The 14987-nt window shown below is 49.3% G+C and overlaps 1 protein-coding gene across 1 annotated transcript in view; it reads right to left on the bottom strand.

The window, feature by feature from the left end:
* The window catches only part of grip2b (glutamate receptor interacting protein 2b), a 179007-nt gene that overhangs the window by 33835 nt on the left and 130185 nt on the right, over positions 1–14987 (bottom strand). The window contains exons 19-21 of the mRNA XM_067998289.1: positions 13328–13467; positions 11068–11244; positions 6972–7128 (exon numbers count right to left, since the gene is read on the bottom strand). Coding sequence (XP_067854390.1) covers positions 6972–7128; positions 11068–11244; positions 13328–13467 — 474 coding nt within the window. The remainder of the gene's footprint in view (positions 1–6971; positions 7129–11067; positions 11245–13327; positions 13468–14987) is intronic.

Below are 14987 nucleotides of genomic sequence, written 5' to 3'. Positions count from 1 at the left end.
CTCATGGGATTGGGGGTGATATATTAGCATGGACTGAGGATTGGATAACACACAGAAAACAAAGAGTAGGAATAAACGGGTCATTTTCGGGTTGGCAGTTTGTAACTAGTGGGGTGCCACAAGGATCAGTGCTGGGGCCCCAGCTGTTTACGATAAAAATCAATGACTTAGATGAGCAGACTGAGTGTAATGTATCCAAGTTTGCTGATGATACAAAGCTCGGTGGGAAAGTAAGCTGTGAGGAGGACGCAAAGAGTCTGCAAAGGGATATAGACAGGTTAAGTGAGTGGGTGAGAAGGTGGCAGATGGAGCATAATGTGGGGAAATGTGAAATTATCCACTTTGGTGGGAAGAATAGAAAAGCAGAATATTTTTTAAAAGGTGAGAGACTAAGAAATGTTGGTAGACAAAGGGATTTGGGTGTCCTTGTACACAAATCACAGAAAGTTAACATGCAGGTACAGCAAGCAATTAGGAAGATAAATGGTACGTTAGCCTTTATTGCAAGGGGGTTGGAGTATAAGAGTAAGGAGGTCTTGCTGCAATTATATAGGGCTCTGGTGAGACCACACCTGGAGTACCGAGTACAGTTTTGGTCTCCTTACCTAAGGAAGGACATACTTGCCTTAGAGGCGGTGCAAAGAAGGTTCACTAGATTGATTCCAGGGATGAGGGTTGTCCTATGAGGAGAGATTGAGTAGAATGGGCCTATATTGTCTGGAGTTTAGAAAAATGAGAGGTGATCTCATTGAAACATATAAAATTCTTAGAGGGTTTGACAGGGTAGATGCTGAGAGGCTGTTTCCCCTGGCTGGAGAGTCTAGAACTAGAGGTCATAGCCTCAAGATAAGAGGTCGGCCATTTAGGACTGAGATGAGGAAAAATTTCTTCATGCAGAGGGTTGTGAATCTTTGGAATTCTCTACTCTAGAGGGCTGTGGATGCTCAGTCGTTGAGTATATTCAAGACTGAGATCGATGGATATTTGGACAGTAAGGGAATCAAGGGATATGGGGATAGGGCGGAGTAGAGGTAGAAGATCAGCCATGATCTTATTGAATGGCGCAGCAGGCTCGAGGGGCCGTGTGGCCTCCTCCTGCTCCTACTTCTTATGTTCTTATGTAGCACCGCTGCCATTTTGTAGCCGGCCAATAGTGGGCTCCCTCCTGCCGACGGTCAGGATTGAGGCTATGCCGGTGAGGTGGGGCAGATATCCTGACACTGGGAGGGGAGCATCGGCCTGAAAAGTCTGCTATTCAGACAAATCCTTCTGAGTATTCCCAGCGCTGGCGACTCTCCTGTACCAATATCGGTATAACTTTGGATCCCTAGTTAAGCACAGGACATTCCCTGACTGTTCTCTCTGATCTGGCAGCATTTGTCCAAAACTGTGCCGTTTGTATTCAGTCCCATGCTAATCCCAATTGCCCATTTCCCCCTGCCCTCACTGATCTACACTGGCTGCTGGTCCTCCAATGTATTCAATTCACAATTCTCCTCCTGATCTATAAATCCTTTGCCTTTCCACATTCTATCTCTGTAATATTCTCCAGCTCTATATCCCCACTCTCCCCAGGCCCTCCCCTCCCTCACCCAATTGGTGGCAGAGCCTTCAGTCACCTCAGTCCTTCCCTTTGGAACTCCTTCCCATCTGTCTCTCCAACTCAACGTTGATTAATGTATAGAGCTGCAGACAGTCCAGCTTGGGGGTGGTGGGACCTCCTCACTTGTTGCCTTCGCCCCTTGTTCCTTTGCTTGTTCTTACTGCAGAGGCAGGTTGATGGTTGTTGCCACACAGCCCGACCTACATTAGCTCCCATTCTCCCAATGCCTCCTATTTAAAATTCTCATCCTTGTGTTCAAATCCCTCCATGGCCTCACCCTCCCTATCTCTGTAACCTCCTCCAGCCCTACAACCCACCGAGATCTCTGCATTCCTGGCTCTGGCCTGTTGTATGTCTGCTCTCCTTTCGCCACACCACTGGTGGCCGTGCCTTCAGCTGTCTAGGGCCTAATTCCCTCCCTAAGCCTCTCAGTCTTTCTCTCTCCTCTCCTCCTTTAGGACCTTCCTTAAAACCCACCTCTTTGACCAAGCTTTTGGTCAGCCCTCCTAATACCTTCTTCTTTGGCTCAGCATTCATTTTTGTTTGATTACACTTCTGGGAAGTGCCTTGGGATGTTTTTCTAAATTAAAATCGCTGTATAAAGTTAGAATCGTAGAATCATAGAATCATACAGCACAGAAGGAGGCCATTCAGCCCATCATGCCTCTGCCGGCTCTTTGAATGATCTATCCAATTAGTCCCACTCCCCTGCTCTTTCCCCATAGCCCTGCAAATCTTTCCTTTAAAAGTATTTATCCAATTCCCGTTTGAAAGTTATTATTGAATCTGCTTCCATCGCCCTTTCAGGCAGTGCATTCCAGATTATAACAACTCGCTGCTAAAAAAAATTCTCCTCATCTCCCTTCTGATTCTTCTGCCAGTTAATTTAAATCTGTGTCCTTTGGTTATCTAACCTCCCACCAGTGCAAACCGTTTCTCCCTATCTACTCTATCAATATCACTCATAATCTTGAACACCTGCATCAAATCTCCCTTTCTCTGCTCTAAAGAGAACAACCCCAGCTTCTCCAGTCTCTCCTCATTAATGAAGTCCCTCATTCCTGGTACCATTCTGGTAAATCTCCTTTGCACTCTCTCCAAGGCCTTGACATCCATTATAAAGTGCGGTGCCCAGAAATGGACTCAATACTCCAGCTGAGGGCTAACCAGTGTTTTGTAAATGTTTAGAATAACTTTCTTGTTTTTGTACTCTATGCTCTATTAATAAAGCCCAGGATCTCGTACATGTTTCAACAGCTTTATCAACTTGTCCTGCCACCTTCAAAGATTTGTATATGCGAACCCCCTTTAACATTGTACATTTAGTTTAGCCTCTCCTCATTCTTCCTTCCCAAATGAAAAGTTGTTCCTGTTGTTGTTGGAAAGAGCTTCTGTTGAGAGCGGAACCGATCAACGGACTCGCTGCAGCTTTGGTTTCTTTCTGCTTTGTTTCTATGCTTGTCCTAGTAAGGCCAGCACCATATACTAGAGCTGTATCACCCAGCACCATATACTAGAGCTGTATCACCCAGCACCGTATACTAGAGCTGTATCACCCAGCACCATATACGAGAGCTGTATCACCCAGCACCGTATACTAGAGCTGTATCACCCAGCACCATATACTAGAGCTGTATCACCCAGCACCATATACGAGAGCTGTATCACCCAGCACCGTATACTAGAGCTGTATCACCCAGCACCGTATACTAGAGCTGTATCACCCAGCACCATATACTAGAGCTGTATCACCCAGCACCGTATACTAGAGCTGTATCACCCAGCACCATATACTAGAGCTGTATCACCCAGCACCGTATACTAGAGCTGTATCACCCAGCACCGTACACCAGAGCTGTATCACCCAGCACCGTATACTAGAGCTGTATCACCCAGCACCGTATACTAGAGCTGTATCACCCAGCACTCTACACTAGAGCTGTATCACCCAGCACCATATACTAGAGCTGTATCACCCAGCACCGTATACTAGAGCTGTATCACCCAGCACCGTATACTAGAGCTGTATCACCCAGCACCGTATACTAGAGCTATATCACCCAGCGCCGTATACTAGAGCTGTATCACCCAGCGCCGTACACTAGAGCTGTATCACCCAGCGCCGTATACTAGAGCTGTATCACCCAGCGCCGTATACTAGAGCTGTATCACCCAGCGCCGTATACTAGAGCTGTATCACCCAGCGCCGTACACTAGAGCTGTATCACCCAGCACCATACACTAGAGCTGTATCACCCAGCGCCGTATACTAGAGCTGTATCACCCAGCACCGTATACTAGAGCTGTATCACCCAGCACCGTATACTAGAGCTGTATCACCCAGCGCCGTATACTAGAGCTGTATCACCCAGCACCGTATTCTGGAGCTGTATCACCCAGCACCGTATTCTGGAGCTGTATCACCCAGCGCCGTATTCTGGAGCTGTATCACCCAGCACCATATATTAGAGCTGTATCACCCAGCGCCGTACACTAGAGCTGTATCACCCAGCACCGTATACTAGAGCTGTATCACCCAGCACCGTACACTAGAGCTGTATCACCCAGCACCGTATACCAGCACCTTATACTAGAGCTGTATCACCCAGCACCGTATACTAGAGCTGTATCACCCAGCACCGTATACTAGAGCTGTATCACCCAGCACCGTATACTAGAGCTGTATCACCCAGCACCGTATACTAGAGCTGTATCACCCAGCACCGTATACTAGAGCTGTATCACCCAGCACCGTATACTAGAGCTGTATCACCCAGCACCGTATACTAGAGCTGTATCACCCAGCACCGTATACTAGAGCTGTATCACCCAGCACCGTATACTAGAGCTGTATCACCCAGCACCGTATACTAGAGCTGTATCACCCAGCACCGTATACTAGAGCTGTATCACCCAGCACCGTATACTAGAGCTGTGTCACCCAGCACCGTATACGAGAGCTGTTTCACCCAGCGCCGTATACTAGAGCTGTATCACCCAGCACCATATACTAGAGCTGTATCACCCAGCGCCGTATACTAGAGCTGTATCACCCAGCGCCGTACACTAGAGCTGTATCACCCAGCACCATATACTAGAGCTGTATCACCCAGCGCCGTATACTAGAGCTGTATCACCCAGCACCATATACTAGAGCTGTATCACCCAGCACCGTATACTAGAGCTGTATCACCCAGCACCATATACTAGAGCTGTATCACCCAGCACCGTATACTAGAGCTGTATCACCCAGCACCGTACACTAGAGCTGTATCACCCAGCACCGTATACTAGAGCTGTATCACCCAGCACTGTATACTAGAGCTGTATCACCCAGCACTCTACACTAGAGCTGTATCACCCAGCACCATATACTAGAGCTGTATCACCCAGCACCGTATACTAGAGCTGTATCACCCAGCACCGTATACTAGAGCTGTATCACCCAGCACCGTATACTAGAGCTGTATCACCCAGCGCCGTATACTAGAGCTGTATCACCCAGCGCCGTATACTAGAGCTGTATCACCCAGCGCCGTATACTAGAGCTGTATCACCCAGCGCCGTATACTAGAGCTGTATCACCCAGCGCCGTATACTAGAGCTGTATAACCCAGCGCCGTATACTAGAGCTGTATCACCCAGCGCCGTACACTAGAGCTGTATCACCCAGCACCATACACTAGAGCTGTATCACCCAGCGCCGTATACTAGAGCTGTATCACCCAGCACCGTATACTAGAGCTGTATCACCCAGCACCGTATACTAGAGCTGTATCACCCAGCGCCGTATACTAGAGCTGTATCACCCAGCACCGTATTCTGGAGCTGTATCACCCAGCGCCGTATTCTGGAGCTGTATCACCCAGCACTGATTAGAGTTGACACCAGGATGAAAGCCTTTTAGAAGAACGACAGTTTAGGAACATATCTGGAACTAGTACAAATACAAGAACTATCCAATCTCAGCTCCTGGAGAGACTGAAAGCTGGTCCCAATTCACAGGTGTGATGTGAGGATCAAAGAACACACAATCTTTTTGCCGGGGAAGAGCCAACTGGTCCAATGGTCCTGGGGCTTCACGGGACCCTGGAGTAGCAGGGCCTATGAGGTGTGGAGAATGTGTAATGATGAAGACTGTTCGAATAGGGTGTGGTGTGGGAGAGAGAGGAGAAGTTGAGCCAGCAGCATGACTGAAGTGAAAGATGATCATTAACTGGGATGAGTGGAGTGCGGGGGGTTCTTAAGCTTGTTCACGCTGTTACTATTGGCAGCTCCTCTAAGCCAGTTCCCTTGATAAGTCCTCAGGCTCTGTTTGAAGCAGTAATCCATTTATACCACCCCACACAGGACTTATCGGCAAGTATATTCATTTGAAGAGAGAGAGAGCCGCACTGCACTAAAAAAAATGTAAACTCTGCCTGAAGATATGACCGCTGCATTCAACTGTTTTGCTGCCGAGTTGAGGTTTCTCCTCCACCTTTCTTGCCATCGTTGACATTCCCTCAGTTTGCGACATAAACTGGATTAAAAGATCATCACAACCCTCACTCTTCTTGCCGTGGCATCACTTGCATGTTCATAAAGAAGGGAAGGAAATTCCCATCAAACAGAGGGAATGCCTGACGGTGTACAAGACACTGGAATGGACGTATCCTCCCTCCTCCCAATAACTGGAGCGGTGAAGAACTCTCGCTGCATATAGTTTGGCGCCAGAGAGAAAATCTCACCTACGACCTTTAAACATTTCCCCGAGGCCAAAGGATATGTTTGTTCTCTCTCCCCCCCCCCCAGTCCTTAGGCTACACAATTAATAACCCTAACGCTCGCTCCGTAAAGACCATGCCGGCCCCCCCCCCCCCTTCTGCCCCGAACTGTGCTGCGTTTTGGGACGGGGGAGGGGTTCGACAAAATGCCGCAGCCCCCCCAGGATTGAAGAGAGGGGATAAGAATCGGCCAGGTTTCCATTCCTGCTCGTGACCAGGGCTGGACTTGTGTGGGTGACAGGGTGGAACTCAAGTGTGAAGCCTACCATGCTCGAATAGGCTGGCAATTGTGACCAATCACGGGGAAGGGGAGGCACTGACCCCAGCACTCAAATCTCTGTGTCTGTCAAACAAGACCTTGCACTGGGAGTGGAGTGCTTGCCCTTTCTTGGGGTACGGTCTTGACTGGTACGCGAGGGCTGCCAGTGCCCACCGAACCATACCCTAGTGAAGGGTCAGTGCCTTCAGGAGTGGAAAGGAGAGAAGGCAACAAAACTGGGAATGAGCATCCCCCACAACCCACTGAAGTGAAACGTAATGGTTTGTGGCGGGGGGGGACAGATTAAGTTAAACACAGAGTGGAAAGGAGCTCCATCTCTTACCTAGCTGTCTTGTCCCACTCGTCCTCGCTGAATCCACCGTCTATACAGGGGTAGCTCTTCCTACGATTGGCGCGTGGTGGTGGGCTACTCCGTTGACTCGTGTCCTGCCACTCGTGAGGATGGAGAACGATCCCTGCCGCCTGGTGACAATACGGACCTGACAGGGTTAATGAAGAGAGGAGCCGTGTTATAATAATGTAGACATGACACAATGGGCTGGAGTCTTTATCGCACACGTTGCCTGAAACAACAACAACTACTTGCATTTATATAGCGCCTTTAACGTAGTAAAACTTCCCAAGGCGCTTCACAGGAGCGTTACCAGACAAAATTTGACACCGAGCCACATAAGGAGATATTAGAGCAGGTGACCAAAAGCTTGGTTAAACAGGCAGGTTTTAAGGAATGTCTAAAAGGAGGAGAGAGAGGCAGAGAGGCAGAGAGGTTTAGGGAGGGAATTCCAGAGCTTAGGGCCTAGACAGCTGAAGGCACGACTGCCTATGGTGGAGCGATGAAAATCGGAGATGTGCAAGAGGCCAGAATTGGAGGAATACAAAGTTCTCGGAGGGTTGTAGGACAGGAGGAGGTTACAGAGATAGGGAGGGGCGAGGCAATGGAGGGATCTGAAAACAAGGATGAGAATTTTAAATTTGAGGCGTTGCCAGACCAGGGGGCCATGTAGGTCAACGAGCATAGGGGTGATGGGTGAATGGGACTTGGTGCAAGTTAGGATACGGGCAGCAGTTTTGGATGAGCTGAAGTTTATGGAGGGTGCAAGGTGGGAGGCCGGCCAGGAGAGCATTGGAATAGTCAAGTCTAGAGGCAACAAAGGCACGCAGTGCAACATTCTACCTCACCTACGTGGGTCATTCTTCATGTGCTAATCTAGAGGGTTGGGGGTTAATTCTGGGATCCGGTGCTCCCGGGGAGCGTGGGCTGAAGACAGGATTAGCTCCGATTCTCCAACCTGTGCTCTCTGCCAGTATAGCTCCCCGCGAGGAATTACTTGTTGCGAGCGTCGGCAGCCTGGTTGATCACGGCAGAGTCACAGCAGAGCCTGAGCCCACCCTTACAAAATAATTTTCAGCGAGGGTCGTTCGTTGGCGATTGGCAGTGGGATCCCTGCTTTCTTCCTCGTCCCGAGACACCGAGGCAGTGGTAGCTGGTCCCGGCTGGCTTCCTAGCTGGGATCAGTCAATTCAGCGTATCCGAGAAGCTGGACCTGTGCCTCCTCCGGGTTTGTACAACCCAATTTCACACGGACGGTGCTGTTAGCAGTGGTGAAGTATTTTTTTGAGGGGTAGATACTGATTGTCATCTCAACTCCCTCCTCCACCTCGGTCTCGTTACCCATGCCTGACACAATTCCATCATGAGGGCCTGAGGCCTATGCTTTGGCCTGAAGGCCAATTCAGAGGTTATAGTGGTCTAGTGGTTATGTTACTGGATTACTAACCCAGAGGCCTGGATTTATCTAAACAGCGTAAGCTCAAATCTCATCTTGAGAATTTGAATTCAGTTTATAAAAAAAAAGCTAGAAATAATAATTATTTAAAAATTAGTATCAGTAAAAGTGACCATGAAACTTGGATTGTCGTTAAAAACCCAACTGGTTCACTAATGTCCTTTAGGGAAAGAAACCTGCTGTCTGGGTCTAGACGTGACTCCAATCCCACATCAACGTGGTTGACTCTTAACTGCCCGAGTGGTCTAGCAGTCAGTTGTCTCAAACCGCTACTCAGGGCAACTAAGGATGGGCAATAAATGCCAGCCTTGCCAACGATGCCCACATCCCGAGAATGAAAAAAAACTAAATAAATAAATTCCATGACCGAATATGGCAGAATCTAGAAGGAAGTTGCGGTAAAGGGTCTGATCAGATTTGCTCTGAATTTCAGATCACCGACCACAGACGGAATGATAAAACGATTCTGAAGAACTTGCGGAATGTTGGCTGCAGATTTGCTCAGGGGTCGGCCGGTCTCCCAACATATCTCCGGCCGGCGAACATCAGAGACTCGGTCCGCACTGGATCCCCACTGACTCCAGGCTTTCCTGGTCGATCTTGTAAGGGACAGAACCTCCACCCGCCCATTAAATGGCCAATGACGTCAGGGGGTAGCCCCCGGTCGGGGGGGGGGAGGTGGTGGGGAGAGTCTCTGCATCGGGAATTCCTGCTTCGTCCGCTCGTTCAGGAGCTGGCCCAATACTGGAGGCCAGTGTGCTGAGTGACATGAGGTGTACCGGCCTCCAGATGGAGATACATGGGGTCCCCCTTGCACATGGGCTGAGAGGGGACATCCCATGGTCTCAGGAAAGGGGTGGGGGCGGGGGCCATCAGCCCCCCCTTGAATGCCAGGCAGATACCAGACTTTCTGGCGTATGGGGCAGGTGGGCACCGCAGACATGCTATGGCACGGGCACCCAGTGGCACCATGTCAACTAACAGGGTCAGCGCAGGAGGGCAGAATCCCGGATACTCTAGACTGCTGTCTACACTGGGGTGCGTGGGGACCTTTAGACTGTTTAAAATGAGTTTCTAATCCCAGCAGTTAGTCTTCCTGCTGGGATGTAATTGATAACAAGGTCACACGTCTATCTCAATTAACATTATCCCCTTGGTCTTGCATCTGCTTTGGTTTATAGTAACTGGAATCACAACAAGGAAATTTATATTAAATGAACCACTCCAGAGATTTCAGCACATAATCTAGGCTGACACGCCCGTACAGTACTGGAGGAGCGTTTCAGCCCCATCTGACCTCTCAGGTGGCACGACTGATCCCATGGCACTACTTTGAAGAAGAACAGGGGAGTTCACCCTGGTGTCCTGACCAATATTTAACCCTTAACCAACACGTAAAACAGATTATTTGGTTATTTTATTACTGTTTGTGGGACCTCGCTGTGTGCAAATTGGCTGCCGCATTTCCTACAACAGTGATTACACTTCAAAAAGTACTTAATTGGCTGTAAAATGCTTTGGGGCATCCTGAGGTCATGAAAGGTGCTATATAAATGCTAATTTTTTCATTTAATTGCAGTCACACACACACTCACACTCACACACACATATTAGAAGATGCCTTCTCCATATTGGCAACAACCCTTTGTGGATGACACTTTTCCTTTAACTCAAGATGTGTTTAGTACAACAACGAACACAACCACAGGATGGCAACAAACACTTTCAATACGGTGCAGCAATATCCTGCTGTGTGTCTGAGAAATGCAAAGGCCCAGAAATTCCACTGGTGGTGGTCCTGGCAGTTGCACCTGGATCGTGCCCAGAGGTGCTATCCAATGCCAGTATCGTTTAAATAGTTTTTCACCTTGGCCACACTGCCTCTAGCTAGATGCAAAGAAGAGTTGAAAATGCAGTGAAGCCAGTTTAAATCTCATCATCACCCAGGTCAAACTGTGCCCCTGCAAATGAGCCAATCACCACCCAGGTCAAACTGTGCCCCTGCAAATGAGCCAATCACCACCCAGGTCAAACTGTGCCCCTGCCAAGCAGCCAATCACCACCCAGGTCAAACTGTGCCCCTGCCCAGCAGCCAATCACCACCCAGGTCAAACTGTGCCCCTGCTCACGAGTCAATCACCACCCAGGTCAAACTGTGCCCCTGCCCAGCAGCCAATCACCACCCAGGTCAAACTGTGTCCCTGCCTAGGAGCCAATCACCACCCAGGTCAAACTGTGTCCCTGCCTAGGAGCCTATCACCACCCAGGTCAAACTGTGCCCCTGCCCAGCAGCCAATCACGACCCAGCCCCACATGGCAGCAATTTGCTCTGCTTTCCTCTCTTGATTCTGCCTGACTGATCGAGTGAGCATGATCTGTGCATCATGGTAGAAGCTGGCAGGTGCAGAATCAGCACTGGTGCATCTCTCCCTCTCCTTCCACCTTGACTGAATGGCTGAGATTGGGAACTTACCTAAGGAACAGCAGGTACAAATCCGTGCCCAACCTCTCTGTGGCACAATGCACTGGTGCGCCAAAATGCCTTACCAACACATTGCTCACGAATATGAACTGTAAGTTGAAATGGACACATTCCAGTCAAACACAACTGGCCAAGTCCAAAGAGCTGACCTTGGCTTCCAAATCCCCCGTCAATGCCCGTGCCATCCCAGGATTCCATGGCACTGTCCATGCTTGGAATGGTGTTTGAGTAGATTTTAGAGAGTTTGCTGGTCTTCTGTGAGTCAGGGAGTTCATCTTCAGGGTCACTCAGCTCACCCACAGCACTGGGCTTCTTTGAAAAAGAACCTGGAAGAAAGTTTGCAATTTTATTGGAAGGTAGACATCTTTTATTATCATTCATTCTCGGGATGTGGGCGTCGCTGGCAAGGCCGGCATTTATTGCCCATCCCTAATTGCCCTTGAGAAGGTGGTGGTGAGCCGCCTTCTTGAACCGCTGCAGTCCGTGTGGTGAAGGTTCTCCCACAGTGCTGTTAGGAAGGGAGTTCCAGGATTTTGACCCAGCGACAATGAAGGAACGGCGATATATTTCCAAGTCGGGATGGTGTGTGACTTGGAGGGGAACGTGCAGGTGGTGTTGTTCCCATGTGCCTGCTGCCCTTGTCCTTCTAGGTGGGAGAGGTCGCGGGTTTGGGAGGTGCTGTTGAAGAAGCCTTGGCGAGTTGCTGCAGTGCATCCTGTGGATGGTACACACTGCAGCCACAGTGCGCCAGTGGTGAAGGGAGTGAATGTTTAGGGTGGTGGATGGGCTGCCAATCAAACGGGTTGCTTTGTCCTGGATGGTGTCGAGCTTCTTGAATCTGGGATATCAGACTCCGGTCTCTCTATTTAAGGCTTTGGGCCTATTCAGGGATAGTTGTACCATTAGTTACAGGTTAGAGTATGTGCACCCCACCATAGTCGGCTTAATGTCAGTAATATTCCCCATCGGTGGCGGCCGTGCCTTCAGCTGTCTGGACTTTATGCTCTGGAATTCCCTCCCTAAATCTCTCCACCTCTCTACCTTTCCCTCCTCCTTTAAGATGGTCTTTAAAACCTACCTCTTTGACCAAGCTTTTGGTCACCTGTCCTAATATCTCTATGTGGCTCGGTGTCAATTTTTGTCTGATAACGCTCCTGTGAAGCGCCTTGGGACATTTTACTATGTTAAAGACACCATATAAATTCAAATTGCCATTGTTGGTGTTCACTCCCCTCCTTTCTGGTAGCTAATGATTCATGTCAGGGTGCTGTACGCTTCAGTACCTAACCCCACTGACCAGTCCTAATGATTCATGTCAGGGTGCTGTACGCTTCAGTACCTAACCCCACTGACCAGTCCTAATGATTCATGTCAGGGTGCTGTACGCTTCAGTACCTAACCCCACTGACCAGTCCTAATGATTCATGTCAGGGTGCTGTACGCTTCAGTACCTAACCCCACTGACCAGTCCTAATGATTCATGTCAGGGTGCTGTACGCTTCAGTACCTAACCCCACTGACCAGTCCTAATGATTCATGTCAGGGTGCTGTACGCTTCAGTACCTAACCCCACTGACCAGTCCTAATGCGCCAATCCAAACAATGAATGTTGATAGGCTATTTGAACGCAGAGGGCATCGCGGCAGAGCCGTCCTGATGTCATCTGTCGTCCACGCACACAAGTGTTGGGATCGTTGCACAGCAATCGGGAGCAGGGAATCCTGGCTGACTTTTACCCTCTCCCCCTCAGGGATACTGAGGCCAACTGCCCTGGCTTGGATCCGCTGTCCCAACAAAGACCAGGGTTCAAATGTAGGCCGAGTGGCTCGGTAACATTGTGGATGGTACAGTAGCCCCACTGAACCACTGGGGGAGCTATTTCGTCAGGTTTTACACGCTGGTCCCAACATTATTTACAGCGTTCGGAACAGGAGTAGGCCATTCAGCCCCTCAAGCCTGTTCCGCCATTCAATTGGTTTATTGCTGATCTGCACCTCAACTCCATTTATCCCACTTAGCTCCATATCCCTTGATACCCTTACCCAATAAAAATCTGTCGATCTCAGTCCTGAAAGTTCCAATTGTCCCTCAGCATCAACAGCTTTTTGGGGGAGAGAGTTCCAGATTTCTACCCTTTGTGTGAAGAAGTGCTTCCTGATTTCACCCCTGAACGGCCGAGCTCTAATTTTAAGATTATGTCCCCCTGACCTGGACTCCCCCACCAGAGGGAATAGTTTCTCTTTATCTACCCTATCAAATCCTTTAATCATTTGAAACACCTCCACCAGCTCACCCCTCAATCTTCTGCACTCAAGGGAATCCAATCCAATTTTATGCAACCGGCCCTCATAATTTAACCCTCTAGGTCCCGGTATCGTTCCACAGAACACTCCTGGAGCTAATACTCACGGTCTGCTTGCTTCTTGATTTTCAGGGTTACTGTCTCCCCGGCCATCTGGAGCAGGTGGATGGCTTCACTCAGCGGTTTGCCCTTAAGGCTCACGGTATTAATGGCTAATATCCTATCCCCTATGTGAATGGCCCCGGTCCTAAAAACAGAAAGAAAGATCAACCCAAAGTCCGGGTCAGAATCCCCACCCCCTCCCCCCTTCCAAAGATCCCCGCGAGCAGCCACTGGACGCATGGTTGCCATTTTTGACTATCAGTCCGACGGTTCAATTACTTGTTTTCAAACACACAAATAGGAGGTGAGTGTAAAGACAATCAGGGCTGGACGTTAGGAGGCAGTAACAGTGGCCCCTGCTTGCAGTGCGGCCCCACTGGGTTTGGCTTGACCGAGACCTCATCAGCTGTGAGTGGTGCACACGAAAGCCAACGCACGGAGGTCACTATTTGATTGTCCCATTAACCTAGAGGGGCTGCTCCCAGGAGTTCCTCCTCCCGGTAGCTCACTGGCATATCCCTGTTGGTGGCGGGGGGGGGGCGGGAGTAGCAGAATGAGAGGAACATGTCAACAGGAGTAGGCCCTTTGGCACGTGAGGCCTGCCATTTTCTTTAGACAAGGACTTGTTCAATGGCGGCTCCTCGTAGGCCTCGTTCTCTGCTGGCTGGAAACCACGAGCTGGCTGCCCGTGATATCCCGACCAGTGCTTGCTGCGAGCACTTCCTTCCCCTGCCTGATCGGGGATTCAGCCCCATTGTGGCCTCAGTTCCCCATGCGGCCCACTTCTGCCCCTCCCCCATTGCTGCCGAAACTGTGATCCAGGCTTTCATCACCTTGACAATTGACTGCTCCAAACTCTCCTCGCTGGCCTCCACTTTGCAAAAGCTGCCACTTATCCAAAAAGTGCAATTTTAAAGGGGGGGGGGGTGGGTGCAGGAACAGAGAGACCCAGGGGTTCACATTCACAAATCTTTGAAGGTGGCAGGAAAAGTTGAGAAGGCTGATAAAAAAGCAGAGGGGATCCTGAGCTTTATTAATAGAGGCATAGAGTACAAAAACAAGGAAGTTTTGCTAAACCTTTATAAATCACTGGCTAGGCCTCAGCTGGAGTATTCTGTCCAATTCTGGGCACCACACTTTAGGAAGGATGTCAAGGCCTTGGAGAGGGTACAGAGGAGATTTACTAGAATGGTACCAGGGATGAAAGACTTCAGTAATGAGGAGAGACAAGAAGCTGGGGTTGTTCTCTTTAAATCAGAGAAGGTTAAGGGGAGATTTAATACAGTTGTTCAAAATTATGAAGGGTTTTGATAGTATAGATGGGCAGAAACTGTTTCCAATGGCAGGTGACACAGATTTAAGGTAATTGGCAAAATATCCAGGGGGGAGATGAGGAGTCATTTTTTTACACAGCGAGTTGTTATGATCTGGAATACACTGCCTGAAAGGGCGGTGGAAGCAGATTCAATAGTAACTTTCAAAAGGGAATTGGATAAATAGACTTGATAGGGAGAAATTTGCAGAGTTATAGGGAAAGAGCCGGCACAGGCACCCTCGGCCAAATGGCCTCCTTCTGTGCTGTATCATTCTATGATTCTATGCTTGCCCTCTCCCTCATAAACCTCCACACTCCCACCTCCCACATCGTTGCCATGGCTTCCTGAT

Source organism: Heptranchias perlo, chromosome 17 (assembly GCF_035084215.1).
Source record: "Heptranchias perlo isolate sHepPer1 chromosome 17, sHepPer1.hap1, whole genome shotgun sequence".
Taxonomy (NCBI): domain Eukaryota; kingdom Metazoa; phylum Chordata; class Chondrichthyes; order Hexanchiformes; family Hexanchidae; genus Heptranchias; species Heptranchias perlo.
The sequence above is the reverse complement of the archived record's forward strand: the minus strand, read 5'-3'. Positions and strand labels throughout refer to the sequence as shown.